Genomic DNA, 22,525 nt, shown 5'->3' on the forward strand with positions numbered 1-22,525 from the left:
TTACATGTAAATATTCCCAACATTGAGTACCACACTTTGAGAATCACTGTTTTAGGCAGTTGTCAGCCATTTTTTGCTCCTGATGTGACTATACATCGGCATTTAATGCTGTAGCGCTATACTGAGCCATTGTATCTGTACTTGTTGAAATACATTGTTGCCTGACCAACAATCAATCTACTTTCAAAAATGTGCTTGTCATGTTTGCAAAAAGTCTCTTGTTTTTATATAATGTTTGGCGTGAATGATGCAGTAACAATCTTTCTTTTTTTGGTCCAAAAACTGACGCTGTACTGTTGTACTTTGGTATTGTTTGTATCATATGTATGTACTGTGTGTGTCCTGTTCATTGACACGTCGGAGCTGTGACGTTCGCAGGCGTTATCGTCAAGCCCCTATCTCCCCCTCCCCCTCCCCCTCCCTCGAGACCCATATTCTCTGCGCTGTGAATTCTGGGAAGTCATACAGAAGTTTCAAGATGGCGGCGAGCAGGAGGCTGGCCAAGGTAAATCATCCAATTTCGTAGTAGTCTCATCACCTGCATTGCGTTCAGGTGCTTTGGTGCTTATAAAACACACGATTCTTTCACCCGAGCGGAGACCAGTCCACCTCGTAAATAACAACAACGCTTTTGAACTGTCCCTTTTTCTGAACGAGGTCACTACCTAGCCGATCTGGTTTTTGGAAGCAAAGAACCCGGCAAATTAGGCCAGCATCGATGATCAGTATCAAGAGCTGAATTAAGACATGGAATGATTTCCCCCAGGAAAACGTATTGAGAGTAGTTTTGTGTGCGCGAACAAGGCGTTGGTGTTCGAGGACGACGGTGAATTTCCGAGGCACAATGCGTTGCCTTTGCTAATCAGCTAACTTGCTATCCTCGGATATGAGCTGCGTTGAAACGAGCTCGTCTTCGGCTAATGTGGGCTTAAATGAGTTTCGCGTTCAACTGGAATTGGTGTTAAGTTGAGCTCTTGCGTACAACGTATTGCTGTTGTATTTACAAATTTCATTGTAAAGGCGAGCGGTAAGACTTGGTTATCCAGTTAGCATTTACAGCTGGGTCTTTCTGTTTCGTTTCACACGTCGTCGTAAATGACTTTGACTTAAACTATTCTCGAATATGTTGACTTTTACTCGGATCCAAACCAACTGGAGAAAGAAATGCTAATCACATGTGGATATTTGGATCATAATTACCGCGAGTTTTTCGGCCCTTATTTTTACCTAATATAGTAAGCGAACGCAGTCTAACAAGTCAAATAGCGTGTTTTTACATTGATTACACTACCTGCTTACTTTGCTGTCAGAAATAATGCGCAATATCAGTACCCGAAAACAATCAAATTGTCTTTGATTAGGAAAAAGTCATTGATTGATAATGTAGTCATCAAACAAGTATAATTTAAGCATATTTTTAGTCAACCTCGTACATTCACTGTTGTACAGTGGATTAAGTCCAAAGAAAAGATGAAGAAGAATGAATTTGACTGTTTCATACACCAGCTCTGAATTATGTACAAGTTAATCATTGACACAGCTTGAACTCTTCCCATGCTGACCATAAAATAAGAAAAAAAATACCACTAGGGCTGCACAGTTATGGCTGAATAATCACAATTATTTTGATCAATATTGTAATCATGGTTATTAATCACGATTGGTCCTCCTCTTAGGGAAAAATCTTTATTTTTATTGCACTACTTTTCAACAAATATTTAAGTTTTCAGTGCAAAATGAATCTTTAAGAATCAATGATAGATAATAATGAAGAATAAATACCCTCAAAAATTCTACAATACCAGGGGCTAACAGAATAAATATTCTATTGCAAAGTGCAATCACGAATTTCAACTTCATGGAAGCAAATGTAGTTAATGCATAAAACGCAATAACATTAGGCTGTAAGCACCGACCTTTCATTTGAAAAGCCCCGTCAATATAATGAATTGTCAAGGACAGGTAAATCTCCGTTGTTCTGCTTGGCCATTGGTTAGTCGTGCATGGTCAAAAACTGAAAAGAACTCAACAGTTGGGATTTCCCTCTCCATTTATTCAGCAGTTTTTCATTGGAGTCAGGCGAGACAAAAAGTTCAAGTCAAGGAAGCTGATACAACGATTGTTAATAGTGTCTTATCGTGACACGCCGCCTCTCCGCCAATGTGCTGAGAGCCAACTTCAAAATCAAAGCTTTATGTATTAGTACGTTGGACATCAATGCCATTTTAGACTTTTACTTTGAAGTTCGCCATGGGGTACGGCGTTTAATGAAGCCTTAACCATAACGTGAGGGGGCGCATATATGGCTGGCTGACTTGGTTGTGGGCACATGCAAATGAGGCGCTTTTCATATTCAGCAGTGCCCGCAATTCAAATTAATTTAATTGTGCTGCCCTACATACCACTGTAGCGGGGTTGGCACTGGGTCATGAAACTGCTAAGCCAGGGGTGGGCAAACCTTGGCCCGTGGGCCACATCCGACCTGCCAAAGATTGGTACAGAATCGCCCAAATCATATCAAAATCATGACTACATTCATTTGACCTTGTCCTGTAATGCAGAGTGGTTCCACCAGGTGGTGCTGTACTGCAGAGTGGTTCCACCAGGTGGTGCTGTAATGCAGAGTGGTTCCACCAGGTTGTGCTGTAATGCAGAGTGGTTCCGCCAGGTTGTGCTGTAATGCAGAGTGGTTCCACCAGGTTGTGCTGTAATGCAGAGTGGTTCCGCCCTGTTGTGATGTAATGCAGAGTGGTTCCGCCCTGTTGTGATGTAATGCAGAGTGGTTCCACCAGGTTGTGCTGTAATGCAGAGTGGTTCCACCAGGTTGTGCTGTAATGCAGAGTGGTTCCATCAGGTTGTGCTGTAATGCAGAGTGGTTCCATCAGGTTGTGCTGTAATGCAAACTGGTTCCACCAGGTTGCGCTGCAATGCCAAGTGGTTCCACCAGGTTGCGCTGTGATGCCCAGTGGTTCCACCAGGTTGTCCTGTATTGCCCAGTGGTTCCGCCAGGGAGCGCAGTAGGTACAGTGATACATTGACTTGACTTTGCCTGTTCTGTTTTTACTCTGCTACTGCTCTCTGGACCCTTCTTCAACCATGAGTGGGCCAAAGAAAAGTCGACAGTGAGTGCTGGGTGTTTAAAATAGAATGGCTTACTAAATACTTTTTCACTGAAGTCCCGTCAAAGGCTGTATGTCTAATTTGTTAAGAAACCATTGCGGTTTTAGAGGAATGTAACATCAGCCGTCACTTTTCTACCAAGCATGCTGAATATGCTAAGAGCCAGTCAACACAGGAACTGATGGCTACGGCTCAGTGGTTAAAATCAAGCTTGCAGGCTCAGCAAAACACCTTTATCTGACAAACTGCCATCCAAGATTCAGTCACACAAGACCCTGAAACAGTGCCAGGGGAGCTGCAGATGGAACTGATTGATCTCCAATGTGATACTGTCTTAAAAGAGAAGTTCAACTCTCAAACTGGCTGAGTTTTATGCTTCATGAAGTGCAAGCAAATTTCCAAAAATCCGGAAGATGGCACAGAGGATGCTGGTGGTGTTTGGCTCTACATGTGTGTGAACAGACCTTTAGTGTGGTAAACACCAACACAACATTCTACAGATCCCAGCTGATGACCACCTCAGCTGTCTTCTGAGAATTGCCACAACAAAACTAACACCAGACTTTGATGCACTGGCAAAAGAGGTGATCAACAAAACAACACTGTTCCCATTAAAAGTAAATCTAAGTATTAACACTACAATGCCTTTTTTTTTGCCCAATGTTTATTTTTGATGTGTAAACATCTGGTCCTGGCTTGGCCCACTTGTCAAACTTTAAAATTCAATGTGGGCCCTAAGCCAAAAAGTTTGCCCACCCTGGCTCTAAACCAATGTGGCTGAACTGTATAAAAATCTCCTAGTCACACTTGTGTGTACTTAGCCACAGCGTTACGTGTGTTTATGTGGCTAAACCTTTAGCCACACTTAGTTAGTCCTCGTCACTGGGAAGCCGATCAGCTTGTAATAAAGTGGGTCCAATCAACACTACCTAGTCATCAATCAAGACTTGGGCTGAAGGATTTGGGAAAATATTCTAATTGCGAGGTTTTTTTTTTTTTTTTTTAACAAATATTGCGATTTCCATTGAGCATGCACTTTTTGAGGTAAGTTTATCTTCAGCATGGTACTTTTTTTTTTTTTTGTCCTGTTCGGCTGTTAGGTCAAGCAGAATGGAAAATCTGTATCTCTTTCATACCGGAACAGTTTTACTGTGTCACAGTGGAGTTTTTAAGCTTCCGCTGTGGTATTATAATTGAGGTTTATTGAGGATCAGACTTGATCATTCGAACAGAGGCCGGACAACCACCGCCGAAGCGGGCCAAACCCCCCCATACACACACTCGCCAGTACCCATTTCCCGCCCCTGTGCATGGGAGGTGGACCCCCCCGCCCCCCCCAAACCGGGCAAGGAAAAAAAAAACACAGCAGGCCCCAGAGCCCGCAGGGGACCGCCCGCCTCCCCCACGGGAAGAGGAAGAGGCGACCGCAGCGGGATGCAGGGAACGGAGAGAAGAGGAGGAAGCAGGCCCGAGGTGCGACCCCCACCAGCAGCCAGAGCGGGGGACCCAGGCGGGTGCCAGCCGGCATCCGGGAGCGACCCCCACCAGCAGCCAGAGCGGGGGACCCAGGCGGGTGCCAGCCGGCACCGCCCCAGCGCCCACGGAACATGGGCGAGTCACCATTACTCCCCAAGAGGTTACCCCATTGGTTCCCCCCCCCACCCCCGAGATCAGGAAGGAGTGAAAAAAAGTCCCGCCCCCACAGACTCCGGAACAGCAAACACAGGAACAAGAGGAGAATATCCCCACAGCATGCATGTCGTTTCACCATGCAAACCGATCTAAAATGTGTGGAAATAAATAGAATAGTAAAACAACAACCATGACAACAAAGAATATAGAATTCCATTGTTTACTTTCACACTTATGAAAATAGTATGAAAAATAATAGTATCAAATAATATGAAAATGTCGGCTGGCACCCTACTCAGGCAAATGAATCAAGCGCCTAGATTTAGCATGTTGAGGAAAGGTGACCAGCTATCGACGGATATGTGTAATTGATTTTTTTTCCTTCAGATAACGCAATATATTCTATGATGAGATTTAGCCACTGATTGATGTTAATAGCTTGTTTTTTTTTCCAGTTTAATAGAATTGTTTTCTTGGCGGTAGCTAACGCCACAAGTAATGATTGTGAATATTTATTAGGGAGCTCAATTATGCTTAAGTCGCCAAGTATGCACAATCTTGGAAAATCCTGCAGTTTAAAATATGCGAGAGTTTTAGTATACGCGAAGAACAAAAGCATTAAATTACATTCCCATATAGCATGAGAATAGGCGCCTGCGGTATTTTTGGTGCATTGCACGCATATATTAGATGGAGAGAAGCCAATTTAATGCACAGTGTACTGAGTAAAGTGTGTTCTATGGCGCACTTTATATTGTATAAGCTGTAGATTTGTGTTTTTTGTCATTCTAAACATCCATCCATCCATTTTCTGAGCCGCTTCTCCTCACTAGGGTCGCGGGCGGGCCGGAGCCTATCCCAGCTATCATCGGGCAGGAGGCGGGGTACACCCTGAACCGGTTGCCAGCCAATCGCAGGGCACATATAAACAAACACTCACATTCACACCTACGGGCAATTTTAGAGTCTTCAATTAACCTAACATGCATGTTTTGGGGATGTGGGAGGAAATCGGGAGTGCCCGGAGAAAACCCACGCAGGCATGCGAAGCACATGCAAACTCCACACAGGCGGGGCCGGGGATTGAACCCCGATGCTCAGAAGTGTGAGGCAGACGCGCTAACCAGTCGGGCACCGTGCCGCCCATTCTAAACGTATTGTTACAAATCTGTACCCAGTAGCTACGGTCAGCAGACATGGAGAGGTCTCTTTTCCATTTGGTGATTGGTAAGTGCATTGATCTAGTACCTGAAATTCATTTAGAAACTTTTGAGAGATTTCTTTTATTTTGCGGGAAAAGCTTCATTATTTGCTTGACAAACTCCGGCAGTTCGAGGGTGCTCTGGAGTGTTGGTTTCTTTTTATTTCTTTTTTTATTGCTGCTTTTAATTTATCGTATTGAAGAAAGTTTCCGGCTGTTACTGGGTATTCTTGGAAGAGTTCATCGCGTGTCCGAAAACATTATTGTTAAGTAGTTGTTGTCTGTGGTTAATTCCATGTTGTTCCCATGTACTAAAATGAAGGGGTATATTATTAATTTTGAAATCTGGATTATGACAGTTAGGGAAGAGCATACTGGGAGCTAATTGAGATCCTGTCGATTCTAAACTTTGCCACCAAGCCGTTAAGGTGGATGCGATTATTGGATTCTTGAAACATTTATGGCGTGTAAGACTAGTACAACTAAATGGGAGTTTTGGTAGGTTGATGTTGTTGCAGTCTGTTTGTTCCAATTCTAGCCAATGTTCACACTCCTCACTGTGGTGCAACCCTTTGATGAGGTATTGTAACTGGTTAGCAAAATAATTGGGAGCATTTAGGCCTCCCTCCTGTTTACTTTTCTGAGGAGTAGATAGACTGATTCTATTTTTCTTATTTTTTGAATAAAAATGTATTACAGCAGAATCCAAGGTTTGAAACCATTTAAATGTGGGCTTAAATGGAATCATTGAAAATAAAGAATTTATTTCAGGTAAGGTTTTCATTTTTAGCTAGCTATTCTTCCCAGTAATGGTATAGGCAAGTTATTCCAGCGTCTTAAATCAGCTGAGATGAAAAATCTCAGCTGATTTAAGACGCTGGAAGTGGTGTGTAATTTAGATTGGTTAGCTCTGTGGGTTTTGACAAAATATTGATACCTAAATACTTAATGTTTCCTATAGGAATAGGGTACTCTGGGATTTGACCTGCAGGAGTCCATGAGTTTGCTGTTATTGGGAGTATTGTTGATTTTGTCCAGTTAATAGAATTGTCTTATATTTGTGAAAACGTTTTAATGAGATTGAAGACTGCCTGAAGAGAATACTTGGGTTCCTGTAAGTAAAGAAGAATATCATCAGCATATAGATTGATTTTGTGTTCTGTCACGAGTGAGCAGATACCTTTTAATATTAGCATTCTGATGTATAGCGGCAGCAAGAGGTTCGATAAATATTGCAAATAGCATTGGTGAGAGTGGACATCCTTGTCTGGTTCCTCTTTGCAATGTAAAACTTTGTGAAGTGATCCTATTTGTATCATGTTGCTAGCCAATGTTTAAATGAATCTCCAAAGCCAGATTTGAAGTATTGCAAACAGGAAAGCCTAGTTAACTTTATTGAAAGCTTTCTCTGCGTCAAGTGACACGATGAAGCCTGTCTGGTCACAGTGGATCATCGACGGAAGTACCTTTTTTAACAGCTCGCTGCGAGATAATCTTGATATCTCCATTAATCAGTGATAAGGGCCGACAATTCACCGGGAGAGTGGGGTCTTTGCCAGCTACTTAATTGAAGCTGTGTTCATATGGCTACTAATTGTGTGTATCATAATTTTAAATAGATTTGGTACTATGCATTCTTTGTTGTTGTTATTTAGAGAGGGTGATAGAGGTGCTAGAGAGTTTGAGAACTGCAAAGCCAGGGTACATAGAAGGGTAACGAGCAAACACTGAACATAGGAAGCAAACAGTGACAAGGGGATAATATGGTGTGTGGTGGTGGTTTGTGGTGTGCAAAATGAGTTTTGAGCGACTTGTGCGTTTCGTGTGTGTGGAAACAAGCAGAGCAGGATAGCAGAGCGATAGGAGTGAGGATTCATGCTGGTGGCATGCGTGATTCCGGTTTTGTTTATCTAAGCAAAAGTGGAAAGAATGAAACAAAATACAATACATTTTTGACAATTCATAATGACAACAGATCAAAAGTAGTTCTTATCTAGAAGAGCCAGGGCGTGAGGTTGACATCACGAAACAGTTGACCGTCGACATATAGCTTGTCGACAACTAACCACGCTCGTTATGTATGTGTTAAATACAGAAATAGCACCTGTAACTGAGACTGTGCCTTTTAATGCTGTGCGGCGTATGGTCGCGTAAATGCGGTAAATACATTTGCTTTGCTTTGCCTCAATGTGGGCGTGGAAAGGGCGGGGTCGGCTACTCAGTGTGCTCAATTCCACGTTGATTGGGATGTACGAAGGAAATGTGCTTGGATTCATGCGTACGCACAGATTCATACATCTGGATATTTTTGTGCGTACGACGTTTTCTGGGTTTGAGCGTACGCCATGTTTCAGTAGGAAATCCACGCAAGTCTTTGTACACGAGGCCCCAGGTCTTTACTGAAAACGGGATAGATCATGATATTCCTCAGGCACCTGGGAGAAGTCGACTGGTGTGGCAGGTGGTGGTGGTGGTGTAGTGCAAGGCGCCATGGCAGAGAGCAGTGAGGGCGCCATCCACAAAAAGTGGGATGTCCTCACGGTGGTTTCCAGAAATAAGCAGGGGAAATGGAAGTGTTTGGTGAGTGACGGGAGATGACTCGCCCATCCAGGGCATTGACTTTCTTGGGAGACGGGAGTGGTTGGAGAGGGAATTGGAGCTGATGTGCCAATTCTTCGTGAATGAAATTGTCGTCTGCACCATAATCTATAAGGGCAACTATGGGGGTGTTATGACTGGGACCAAGAATGCATGGAGAAATGGTCTTGGGGAAATGGTGGTTTGGCTCACCACAGACTCTCAGGTCATGGTGAGCCTGGTCTTTTGGTCGCAGGGGGCATGTGGCAAGGAAGTGGCCTGATCTACCGCAATAGATACATAGTCGCTGGGTGACACAACGCTGACGATCCTGGGGGTCTAGTCGTGTGTTACCTAGTTGCATGGGCTCATCTGCTGCAGTGGGGGGGTGATGAAGGGGCAGTCGGAGGTGTAGAAGGCCCTGAGTGAGCGTAAGGAGGTTGCGAGTGCCTTCCCGGCCCTGAACGGGGTGATCAAAGACCTTGAGTTCGGCGGAAAAGGAATTAAATGACTGGAGTACCAGGGAGGAGTTGTGCCACAACGGCGTTTACCATTTAGCTGCTTTACCGCGGAGAAGGTTAGTGACAAACGTGACCTTGGATTGTTCGGTGAGATAACGGTTTTAGGTTGAAAACTAAGGAGCAATTTAATTTTAAGCGGTGTAAATAAATGTTTTTCTGCTTGAAGGGGGGGGGGGGTCTGTCACCTTTTTCATGCCTTTGCATGTCTGTAGGAAATATATGCATTAATTCCTGTGTTTCTACTTTTTGTGACATTTGTGTTTGTTGGTGTGCCATGAGATATTCCAATTGTAAAATATGTGCCTTCGCTCCAGAAAGGTTGGAAATCTTTGTGTGCGACGTGTCTAAAAACTCTTTCAAACCAAATAAATAAATAAAATGGATCTGGAAGTACAACCCCAATTCCAATGAAGTTGGGATGTTGTGTTAAACATACATAAAAACAGAATACAATGATTTGCAAATTATGTGCAGCCTATATTTAATTGAATACACTACAAAGACAAGATTTTTATGGTTCAAACCGATAAGCTTTTTTGTTTTTAGCAAATAGTCATTAACTTAGAATTTTATGGCTGCAACACGTTCCAAAAAAGCTGGGACAGGGTTATGTTTACCACTGTGTTACATCACCTTTTCTTTTAACAACATTCAATAAACGTTTGGGAACTGAGGACACGAATTGTTGAAGCTTTGTAGGTGGAATTCTTTCCCATTCTTGCTTGATGTACAGCTTCAGCTGTTCAACAGTCCGGGGTCTCCGTTGTCGTATTTTACGCTTCATAATGCGGCACACATTTTCAATGGGAGACATGCCTGGACTACATGCCGGCCAGTCTAGTACACGCACTCTTTTACTACAAAGCCACGCTGTTGTAACACGTGCAGAATGTGGTTTGGCATTGTCATGCTGAAATAAGCAGGGGCGTCCTTGAAAATGATGTTGCTTGGATGGCAGCATATGTTTTTCTCCAAAAGCTGGATGTACCATTCAGCATTAATGGTGCCTTCACAGATGTATAAGTTACCCATGCCATTGTCACTAACACAGCCCCATACCATCACAGATGCTGGATTTTGAACTTTGCATCCATAACAGTCCGGATGGTTCTTTTACTATTTGGCCCAGAGGACACGACGTCCACAATTTCCCAAAACAATTTGAAATGTGGACTCGTCGGACCACAGAACACTTTTCCACTTTGCATCAGTCTGTTTTAGATGAGCTTAGGTCCAGAGAAGCCGGCGGCATTTCTGGGTGTTGTTGATAAATGGCTTTTGCTTTGCATAGTAGAGGTTCAAGTTGCACTTACGAAGGTCACGGGTATTCAATGTTGGTTTTCAGCCTTGCCGCTTACATGCAGTGATTTCTTCAGATTCTCTGAACCTTTTGATGATGATATGGACCGTAGATGATGAAATCCCTAAATTCCTTGCAATTGTACGTTGAGGAACATTGTCCTTAAACTGTTGGACTATTTTCCCACGCATTTGTTCACAAAGAGGTGAACCTCGCCCCATCTTTGCTTGTGTCCCAACTTCACTGGAATTGGGGTTGTACATTGTAATGGAGGAAAAGTACTGTTTCTTCTTGACATAAATACTCAAGTAAAATTAAAACTTATGGTTCATTAAAACTATCATGCATAGGATAATTTATCCAGAATATTGCTTGAGTAAATGTAGCGCGTTACTACCTACTTCTGTTTGTTTAGCATGTGTCTTAAGGCTAAAATGACCGTCCATGCAGCTACAGTGTTGGTGGTATACGTCACATGCGTGACTCCGCTCATCTACAAACGGCATATTTGATTTATGACCACGAGCTTGCTTGTCACAAAATAACTCACACTTGTTAATCTTCTATTTGAGGTGAAGTCGTTTGAAAATGTTACAATTGCTAACCTGTCTGACGTTCTCTTGACTCGTTCACAGCGGCGTTCAGCGAGGCGTCTATATATTAGGCTTTTCAGACTTATTTAGAAATACTTTGTATTTCCGGTTGCACCGAGGGCGGGCGGTTCGTGTGGTGTCTCCATATTCTTAACGAGCGTGGTGCAACGGGCAAATAGAATCAAGGCAGACTGTGTGTCACGCACGTGCGCGCGTATACACACACACACAAACAGAGCGTGTGTCTCTTTCACATTTATACATGTACGAAAAAAAACCTGAAAAGTTACATTGTGTAATATAAAATGAAGTTGTTCCATTTGGCAAGATCTTTGTCCCTTTGTATTATTTTGCCACTTTGACATTTAAAAAGTCCGCAAATGAATAAAACCGATCTTGATCAGCCGAAAATAACGTGATTGACTCCAATTTTCGATCAAATGATCGGATCGGGACATCCCTACTTGAAAGTCTTTCTTGTCCACCATTATGCCTTCTATGACTTCTTTAATGCTTCATGGTTTCCCCCCCCCCAGGAACTTGATGAGATTCGCAGATCTGGAATGAAAAATTTCAGAAACATTCAAGTTGATGACTCTAACCTATTGTCATGGCAAGGCCTTATTGTTCCTGTAAGCAGCCATTTCTTCTCTAACTGCACTGACATCTTTGGGACCTCACTTTAATTTGACTAATGTTCTCCATTTCTATCTAGGACAACCCTCCCTATGACAAAGGCGCGTTCAGGATTGAGATCATTTTCCCCACCGAGTACCCTTTCAAGCCTCCCAAGATTACATTCAAAACAAAGATCTATCACCCCAACATTGATGAGAAGGGGCAGGTGTGTTTGCCTGTTATCAGTGCAGAGAACTGGAAGCCAGCCACCAAAACTGACCAAGGTGGGTGTCCAATCTTCCAAACCAAACCCTCAATGAGCAGCATAAATCCCACAACAAAAAAAAACATATTATCCACAATCAAAGCTGGTATAAAACCCTTTTGTACAACATCAGCTGTCATAGTATTTGAGGAATTTGGATTTTTAAACAAATAGTGGATGAATAAAAGAACACAAAATAAAGGCAAACGCTTCGGGATGTATCTGAGTCTGTAACAGAGGACGAAAGCCCTGGTGGTCAACGACAGGATTTGGACGTTAAATCCTTAGCGATCAAAGTTGTGATGCATGATGAGATTTGTTTCACCCTTCCAGAGCTGCGGCGAAGTTTTGATAATCCTTCTGTTGGTCGCCGCTTAGTAGCAACCACTGGCATATTCTTGTCCTCCTCTAACCGGCGTTTGTGTGAGGTACTGATACTATTAGCGTTGGGTATCGATAGCTGATTGGAACCGGGACTAACATTCCGGAATTGTTCAAATTTAAAAAATCGGTTCGCAGTTTCAATGCCTACAGTCCGCCGACCCCGAAGAAGAAAATGGTGAAAACTAACCAAGCAACAGCGAAAACCAAGACAGAAGAACGCTCACAAAGACGTGCTCGTGCCCAACGGCGACAGCAAACAAAAATCTGTCTTTGTAAAAATAAATGACCAGTCGCCTCAGTGCAACACTTGGATTATAATAAGATATAATATTATACGGCGGCACGGTGGACCACTGGTTAGAGCGTCAGCCTCACAGTTCCGAGGACTGGGGTTAAATCCCCGGCCCCGCCTGTGTGGAGTTTGCATGTTCTCCCCATGCCTGCGTGGGTTTTCTCCGGGCACTCCGGTTTCCTCCCACATCCCAAAAACATGCATTCATTGGAGACTCTAAATTGCAAGTAGGTGTGAATGTGTATGCGAATGGTTGTTTGTTTGTATGTGCCCAGCTGTCGTCGGATGAGAGGCGGGGTACACCCTGAACTGGCCGTCAGCCAATCGTAGGGCACACACAAACAAACAACCATTCACACTCGCATTCACACCTACAGGCAATTTAGAGTCATCAATCAACCTACCATGCATGTTTTGAGATGTGGGAGGAAACCCGAATACCCGGAGAAAACACACGCAGGCACGGGAAGAACATGCAAACTCCACACAGGCGGGGCCGGGATTTGAACCCCGGTCCTCAGAACTGTGAGGCAGATGTGCCAACCAGTCGCTCACCATGCCGCCCGACAACAAAAAAAATTAAATATGAATTATTTTACCATACTGGAAAGAAAGTAGAATCAGTCGCATTACAAGCTTAACATTGAGCTAAAACCAACGGTCTAACTAGTAACTTTACATCACAATGTCCATCCATCCATCCATCCATTTTCTACCGCTTATCCGAGGTCGGGTCGCGGGGGCAGTCGCCTTTGCAGGGACGCCCAGACTTCCCTCTCCCCAGCCACTTCATCCATCTCTTCCGGGGGGATCCTGAGGCGTTCCCAGGCCAGCCAAAGGATGTAGTCTCTCCAGCGTGTCCTGGGTCGTCCCCGGCGTTTCCTCCTGGTGGGACGTGCCTGGAACACCTCACCAGGGAGGCGTCCGGGAGGCATCCAAATCAGATGCCCCAGGCACCTCATCTGGCTCCTCTCGATGTGAAAGAGCAGCGGCTCTACTCTTGAGATCCTCCCGGATGATCACCCTATCTCTGAGAGATAGCCCGGACTCCCTGCGGGGGAAACTCATTTTGGCCGCTTGTATCCGGGATCTTTCTACCTCACCTATGGTCATGACCCACAGCTCGTGACCATAGGTGAGGGTAGGAACGTAGATCGACTGGTAAATCGAGAGCTTCGCCTTTCGGCTTAGCTCCTTCTTTACCACAACGGACCGATACGAAGTCCGCATCACTGCAGACGCCGCACCGATCCGCCTGTCGATCTCCCCTTCCATTCTTCCCCCACTCGTGAACAAGACCCCCAGATACTTGAACTCCTCCACTTGGAACAGGATCTCATCCCCGACCTGGAGAGGGCACGCCACCCTTTTCTGACTGAGGACCATGGTCTCAGATTTGGAGGTGCTTATTCTCATCCCAACCGCTTCACACTCGGCTGCGAACTGCTCCAGTGAGAGTTGGAGGTCACGGCTTGATGAAGCCAACAGAACCACATCATCTGCAAAAAGCAGTGATGCAATACTGAGGCCACCAAACCGGACACCCCCTACGCCTCGGCTGCGCCGAGAAATTCTGTCCAGAAAAGTTATGAACAGAATCGGTGACAAAGGGCAGCCTTGGCGGAGTCCAACCCTCACCGGAAACGAGTCCGATTTACTGCCGGATATGCGGACCAAACTCTGACTCCGGTCGTACAGGGATCGGACAGCCCGTTTCAGGGGGTTCGGTACCCCGTACTCCCGAAGCAGCCCCCACAGGACCCCCCGAGGGACACGGTCGAACGCCTTCTCTAAGTCCACAAAACACATGTAGACTGGTTGGGCGAACTCCCATGCACCCTCGAGGACCCTGCCAAGGGTGTAGAGCTGGTCCACTGTTCCACGGCCAGGACGAAAACCACACTGCTCCTCCTCCTCCAGGGAGGTTGAGGAGTGTGATCACACACTTCTCCGGTCCCCCTTCTTAAAAAGGGGGACCACCACCCCAGTCCCCGGAACTCCGGGCGAATCTCATCCACCCCTGGGGCCTTGCCACCGAGGAGCTTTTTAGCCACCTCTGTGACCTCAACCCCAGAGATAGGAGAGCCCGCCTCAGAGAACCCAGACTCTGCTCCCTCATGGGAAGGCGTGTCGGTGGAATTGAGGAGGGCCTTCGAAGTATTCTCTCCACTGGCTCACAAGGTCCCGAGTCGAGGTCAGCAGCGCCCCATCCCCACTATACACAGTGTTGGTGGTGCACTGCTTCCCCCTCCTGAGACGCCGGATGGTGGACCAGAATTTCCTCGAAGCCGTCCGGAAGTCTTTCTCCATGGCCTCACCGAACTCCTCCCATGCCCGAGGTTTTGCTTCAGTGACCACCAAAGCTGCATTGCGCTTGGCCAGCCGGTACTCATCAGCTGCCTCAGGAGTCCCACAGGCCAAAAAGGCCCGATAGGACTCCTTCTTCAGCTTGACGGCATCCCTCACCATTGGTGTCCACCAACAGGTTCGGGGATTGCCGCCACGACAGGCACCGACCACCTTACGGCCACAGCTCCGGTCGGCCGCCTCAGCAATGGAGGCGCGGAACATGGTCCACTCAGACTCGATGTCCCCCGCCTCCCCCGGAACATGAGCAAAGTTCTGTCGGAGCTGGGAGTTGAAACTCCTTCTGACGGGGGATTCTGCCAGACGTTCCCAGCAGACCCTCACAATACGTTTGGGCCGGCCACATCGGACCGGCATCTTCCCCCACCATCGGAGCCAACTCCCCACCAGGTGGTGATCAGTTGACAGCTCCGCCTCTCTCTTTACCCGAGTGTCCAAGAAATGCGGCCGCAAGTCCGATGACACGACCACAAAGTCGATCATCGAACTGCGACCCAGGGTGACCTGGTGCCAAGTGCACGTGTGGACACCCTTATGCTTGAACATGGTGTTCGTTATGGACAATCCGTGATGAGCACAGAAGTCCAATAACAGAACACCACTCGGGTTCTGATCGGGCGGGGGCGTTCCTCCCAATCACGCCCTTCCAGGTCTCACGGCCATTGTCCACGTGAGCATTGAAGTCCCTCAGCAGAACTATGGAGTCCCCAGCGGGGGCGCTCTCCAGCACCCCCTCCAAAGACTCCAAAGTGCATAGGCACAAACAACAGTCAGGATCCGTCCCACCACCCGAAGGCCGGAGGGAGGCTACCCTCTCGTCCACCGGGGTGAACCTCAACATACAGGCGCCGAGCCGGGGAGCAATAAGTATACCCACAGCTGCTCGGCGCCTCTCGCCGTGGGCAACTCCAGAGTGGAAGAGAGTCCAACCCCTCTCGAGAGTACTGGTACCAGAGTCCAAGCTGTGCGTGGAGGCGAGTCCAACTATATCTCGTCGGAACTTCTCGACCTCACACACCAGCTCGGGGCTCCTTCCCTGCCAGAGAGGTGACATTCCACGTCCCTAGAGCCAGCTTTTGTAGCCGGGGAACGGATCGCCGAGGTCCCCGCCTTTGTCAAGTCAAGTCAAAATTTGCACAAATAAACCATTTGACGTGATAAAACAGTCGCTAATACCTTTAAACAACGCTATATATAACTTTTTGCTGAAACACGAATTCATGAATATGAAGTCAATTGGGTTAGTTCCACGCACATTGCCTTTTAGTTCGTAGGTTTGATATTGATACTGGTTATAAAGAACATGTTCATTTTAGTCTATGCTGCGGGCTGCAAAGAAACTGGACGGACTGCAAAGAAAATGGACACCATTTACAGCATACACTAAAATTATTTATTTAAACCATGCAAACTTTTTTGACCCAGCACCCTTAAAGAATCGAAATTGAGAATCGTTTAGAACCGGAATCGGGACCGGAGTCGCTCAAATTCAATCGTTGCCCAACCAGAGTTACTAGTAGGTTTGGGCATCGAGACTCGAGAACTGATTGGAACCGTTCAAATTAAAACATTTCGGTTCTCAGTTTCAATGCCTAGTCCTCCAGCCACGAAGAAGTGGCGAAAACCAACGAACAAGAACGCGCACAATGATGTGCTTGTTTTGAGAAAGACTTAGTAGAAAGCATTGGATACAGACGTAGAGGCATAAACCAGCTGCAGTGCCAACTATTTTTCCTATGGCCATCGAGACCACAACCGCCGGCAAGAGAACTAAATCTCGCAGCCGCCACGGTGCCGAAGCGCAGACGAGGTGAGGATTTCCTTGTATATACCTATGACTCGATTATGGTTACTATGCACTGGGGAGTAGGCAAAAAAGAACCACACAGTACCTTTCAGTAGTGTCGTCTGTACTTTGGCCTATATGTCAAACCAACAGACACGGCAAAGACTTTCTGTGCGGCGTGTTATAACGCAACTCAAGCGAGGGGCACACAATATATAGGATTACTGCATACTATGTAAAAGCTTGTGCCGTGTCACTGAAACATATATGAATACCATATTTTCACGACCATAAGTCGCACTTAAAAGTCTTAAATTATAACCGAAATGGACGGGGCGCCTTATGTGTTTCGTAAATTTAATAGATTAACCCTCTCTATGGCACTCAGGAAAATACTTTTACTGACTTTTTCTCCTTCCGTTTTTCCCTTGAATACAATTCCTGTCTCTTTGTGCATATGTTTAGTGTGGATGTGGTTTCTAAGAGAGGGACAAAAACAGTAGGCGGCACCGTGGGCGACTGGTTAGCACATCTGCCTCACAGTTCTGGGGACCGGGGTTCAAATCCCGTCAGCCTCACAGTTCTGAGGACCCGGGTTCAATCCCCGGCCCCGCCTGTGTGGAGTTTGCATGTTCTCCCCGTGCCTGCTTAAAATTTTACGTAATTGCTGAAAAAATTATTTATTTACAAGAAATAATGTATCTTTGTTCATCTATTTATGCCTTTGAGGCATAGTGACAGACAGAACAAATAAATGGTCTTCTATTAGATGGTAGGAAGTACATACAGTATTTAATGTATCCACTTTTTGTGACATGTTTGTTTGTTGGTGTGCCGTGAGATTTTGTCATTGTAAAATATGTGCCTTGGCTCCATAAAGGTTGGAAGCCACTGGTATAGAGTATAGAGATGAAAGTGGAGAGTGGAACAAGTGACACTTTCCATCATCAAGATGCGAGTAGAAAAGCAGTTGAAATGGTATACTATATTAAATGTTAATTAATGTTCCTATCACTTAAAGTAAAGGTGTTGAGACTATTCACTTATTTTGGTAATCCTCAAGAAGGGTCTTTCGCACTTGAGAATTTCCCAAGCAGCTTGGTGTGAAGAAATCAACTGTGGGAGCAATTATTAGAAAATTGAAGACATATAAGACCACAGATAATCTCCCTCGATCTGGGGCTCCACGCAAGATCACAACGGTGTCACCTAGTGAATGACCTGCAGAGAGCTGGGACCAAAGTAACAAAGGCTACCATCAGTAATACACTATGCCGCCAGGGACTCCAATCCTGCAGTGCCAGACATGTCCCCCTGCTTAAGCCAGTACATGTCCAGGCCCATCTGAAGTTTGTTAGAGAGCATTTGGATGATCCAGAAGAGGATTGGGAGAATGTCATATGGTCAGATGCAACCAAAATAGAACTTTTTGGTAAAAACTCAACTTGTCGTGTTTGGAGGAGAAAGAATGCCGAGTTGCATCCAAAGAATACCATACCTACTGTCAACAATGGCGGTGGAAACATCATGCTTTGGGGCTGCAAAGTTGACCAGGACGACTGAGCCTGATCCCAAACACACCGCCCGGGCAGCGAAGGAGTGGCCTCGTAAGAAGCATTTCAAGGTCCTGGAGTGGCTGAGCCAGTCTCCATATCTCAACCTGATGATAGAAAATCTTTGGAGGGAGTTGAAAGTCTGCGTAGCCCAGCGACAGCCCCAAAACATCAATGCTCTAGAGGAGATCTGCATGGAGGAATGGGCCAAAATACCAGCAACAATGTGTGAAAACCTTGTGAAGACTTCCAGAAAACTTTTGACCTCTGTCATTGCCAACAAAGGGTATACAGTGGGTACGGAAAGTATTCAGAACCCCTAAAAAATGTCACCCTTTATAAATTCTGTCTTTGAGCTCTTCAGGCAGTTCCTTTGACCGCATGATTCTCATTTGCTCCGACATGTACTGTGAGCTGTAAGGTCTGATTATAGACAGGTGTGTGGCTTTCCTAATCAAGTCCAATCATTATCATCAAACACAGCTGGACTCCAATGAAGGTGTAGAACCATCTCAAGGATGAGCAGAAGACATGGACAGCACCCGAGTTAAATATATGAGTGTCACAGCAAAGGGTCTGAATAAATCTGCAAAACTTGCAACAATTCTGTTTTTTTTCTAACAATGCGGGGTGCTGTGTGTACATTAATGAAGAAAAAAATGATAAATGACTTAAATGATTTTAGCAAATGGCTGCAATATAACAAAGAGTTAAAATTTTCAGGTGGTCTTAATACTTTCCATACCCACTGTATAACAAAGTATTGAGAGGGACTTTTGTTATTGACCAAATACTTATTTCCCACCATCATTTGCTAATAAATGATTTCAAAATCAGACAGTGATTTTCAGGATTTTTTTCTTCCCCTCATGTTATCTCTTATAGGTGAGGTATACCTATGATGACAATTACAGGCCTCTCGCATCTTTTTAAGTGGGAGAACTTGCACAATTGGTGGCTGACTAAATACTTGTTTGCCCAACTGTAACCACTATCAATATCAATATCAAACATGAAATAAAAGGCAGCGTGTGTGGAAGTAACCTAATTGACTTAATAGTCATTCATTATTTTTTCAGCTAAAAGTTAAATATAGCATTGTTAAAATAGTTATTTGCAACTGTTCTATTAGGTCAAATGTTTTTATATGCAAGCTTTAACTTGACTTCCTGTTTTAAGCATATAGCCTTTTATTTTGAAGGGTTCACACCGGAACTCAGCATTTTGGCACGAAAAAGAAATACACCGGTAAAAACGAAAGTAAAACAAAAAAGACTAATGAATGGAACCAAATGCTCTGTAAGATGTTGATTCCTTTACCGACCCACCAATGAGACACAAGGTTAGTGTTGTAAAAACTGTGAGACGCTTTTGTGACTTTTGTCCCAATTCATTATGTAAAGTTGCTCGTTTAACCTTTGAAGTTTTAGCTCAATGTTAAGCTTGTAATGTGGCTGTTTCTACCTTCTTTCTAGTATGGTAAAGCAATTTTTGTTTTATTCTTGTGTCTGTCATCAGCTCTCACGTCGGTTTGAAGACTAAAATAAACGCTAAAAACGATCAGTGCAAAAGTGCAACTCAGCATTCAACTCTTTAGGTGCGTCCATGTTGGCATAGGTATTTTATCGCTTTACTGACCCAATTGACTTGACGGAAGTTCCGCGTGGTGTAGGCTGAGGCTCGGAGTAGGAGTGATCACGTCAGACTTCTACACATTGTAAACGCCTCCATTGCACAATATAATCTTAATCCAAGTGTTGCACGGAGGTGACGGGTCATTTATTTTAACACAGTTAAGACGCTTTTATTTGCCGCTGCCGGTGGGCACAAGCATGTCTTTGTCTGTGTTCTTCTTCGTTGATTTCTGCTAGACTTTACACCGATCTGATTAGCCTGATCGGTATCGGCCGATAATTAGCATTTTATGATGATTGGCTGATCAATTTTGTCATAATTCGCCGATCCTATCAATGACGTAATTGATCGGCTCCGCAAAAGATACTTACTCCACGTCGCCGTCATGTACAGTATATTCGAATCAAGAAGCGAGTTTCTTTTTACCCTTGCCGCGTTTCTTTTGACGCAGTACTGTAAATATCTGACCTCCAATAGTTATTTAAAAAAAAAAAAAAGAGAAAATGTCGTTTTTTTTACAATCAATGAGCTTCACCTTGTCAAAAAGCGACCGGATACGCTCGTTACCATGGCCACGAAAACAATAATGGATCGCGCCATGTGTTTATAAGAACAAAATGGGGAAAAAAGTGTGCTCGAGAGGACGTTCGTTTAAGGCTTGCTTGAGGTATGTTCACATACTTTTAATACAATACTGCTCGCAAGCAGGCAACAAAATGTTATTTAGCCTAGCAAGCTAGTGCTAGCACTAATGGTTGTAAGTGAACATGCAGGCGTTCTGTCAAATCATGCTCTAAAGTTTTGGTGTGTGTGAATTAATTTAATTACAATAAAGTAATTATTACAGTAAGTTAGCACTCATTATTTCTGTCATGTTGTAATGTTGGTTCGACCTGACTGAATAGAATACATGGTCTGACTAGAGCAGTGATTTCGAACCTTTATGGAGCCAAGGCACATATTTTACAATTGAAAAATGTCACTGCATACCAAGAATCAGAAATGTCGCAAAAAGTGGAGACATGAATGACTGTATGTGCTTCCTGCCATCTCATAGAAGACCATTCATTTGTTCTGTCTGTCCCTATGCCTCACTGGCATAAATAAATGAACAAAGATGAATGATAATTATTTACTATTATTTATTGTAAATTTTTGGAGCAATTAAGTACACAAGTATATACAGTAAATGAACAAGTCAATTAATTAGACACATTGCTCCATCTTGTGATCCGATCGTTTATCTGTTTTTTTAAACTTTGACAAATATTCCTTTTGAATATTTCCAGTAATAACAGAGAAAACTGAGCACTTTGTTTCGAACTGGTGTCATTGGTATCTGATCATTTCATACTTAACCAAAAATATACCGAAGTAACCTTGAGCAAGATGCAGCATCCCCAGTTGCCCCTGATGATATGATTTGGGTATGTACGCAGAGAGTTCCAAACACAGATCCCAGATTGTGCAATAGCTCTGATCAATTTTCCATCTTCTCTCAGCTTCAAAATGGTTTGCTTTTCTCCCATAGACAGCTCTGTGGTCTTCTTCATGTTTGCTTAACAGCAAATGCAGCTTTCACAGGTGAAACCCAAAGCCAAAAACAAGCACGATCTAATGTTTTCTCTCAGAGTGTTGTATACTTAGTCCCCTCCAAAAGTATTGGAACGGGAAAGTCCATTGTTTTTGTTGTACACTGAAGACAGATCAAAAGACAAAAGTTTGGTTTATTTCATGGTATTTACACAAACAACTCAGGACAGAGCACCTTTTGTTTGAACCCACCCACTTTTCAAGTGACCAAAGCTATTGGAACATGTGACTGATGGGTGTTTCTAGTTGCTCAGGTTTTGCCTTTTTGATTGCTTCAACATTAGATGGTGTGCTTGTTTTTGGCTCTGGGTTTCTCCTGTGAAAACTGCGTTTGTTGTGACCAGAGAGCTGTCTATGGGAGAAAAGCAAACCATTTTGAAGCTGAGAGAAGAGGGGAAATCGATCAGAGGTATTGCACGAACATTGGGCATAACCAATATAACGATTTGGAATGTCCTGAAACAGAGAGACACCACTGGTGTACTGAGCAACAGACATCGGACAGGTCGGCCAAGGGTATCGACAGCAGTTGATGACAGAAACATTGTGAGAGCTGTGAAGAAAAACCCAAAGACAACAGTCAGTGGTGTCTCTGCCAATCTCCACAGGGCAGGGGTTAATCAGAATCAGAATCAGAATCATCTTTATTTGCCAAGTATGTCCAAAACACACAAGGAATTTGTCTCCGGTAGTAATGTATCACAATCCACTGTTTGAAGAACACTTTGAGAGAGGAAATATACAGGCCATACCACAAGATACAAACCAGTTTACATGCATCCATACTGATCGGGAGAAGCTTCATCATGCAACAAGACAATGACCCAAAACACACTGCCGACACAACAAAGGACTTCATCAGGGGGAAAAAGTGGAAGGTCTTTGACTGGCCAAGTCAATCACTGGACCTTAACTAAATAGAGCATGCATTTTACCTCCTGAAGAGAGAAAGCCCCAGAAACAAACAAGAACTGAAAGAGGCTGCAGTAAAGGCCTGGAAAAGCATTTCAGTCTGGTGAAGTCAATGGGACACAGGCTGGATGCAGTTATCGCAAGTTCGCTTCGCTCGAGTTTGAATGCAGGAGTAA

At 44.4% G+C, this 22,525-nt stretch overlaps 1 protein-coding gene across 1 annotated transcript in view; it reads left to right on the plus strand.

Moving 5' to 3' along the window:
* Positions 1–283: 283 nt before the first annotated feature.
* ube2l3b (ubiquitin-conjugating enzyme E2L 3b) overlaps positions 284–22,525 on the plus strand; it is a 28,242-nt gene continuing 6,000 nt past the window's right edge. Inside the window, exons 1-3 of the mRNA XM_061768261.1 lie at positions 284–505; positions 11,481–11,576; positions 11,660–11,846. Coding sequence (XP_061624245.1) covers positions 323–505; positions 11,481–11,576; positions 11,660–11,846 — 466 coding nt within the window. The 5' untranslated portion in view covers positions 284–322. The remainder of the gene's footprint in view (positions 506–11,480; positions 11,577–11,659; positions 11,847–22,525) is intronic.

This window comes from Phyllopteryx taeniolatus, chromosome 3 (genome assembly GCF_024500385.1).
Source record: "Phyllopteryx taeniolatus isolate TA_2022b chromosome 3, UOR_Ptae_1.2, whole genome shotgun sequence".
NCBI lineage: Eukaryota > Metazoa > Chordata > Actinopteri > Syngnathiformes > Syngnathidae > Phyllopteryx > Phyllopteryx taeniolatus.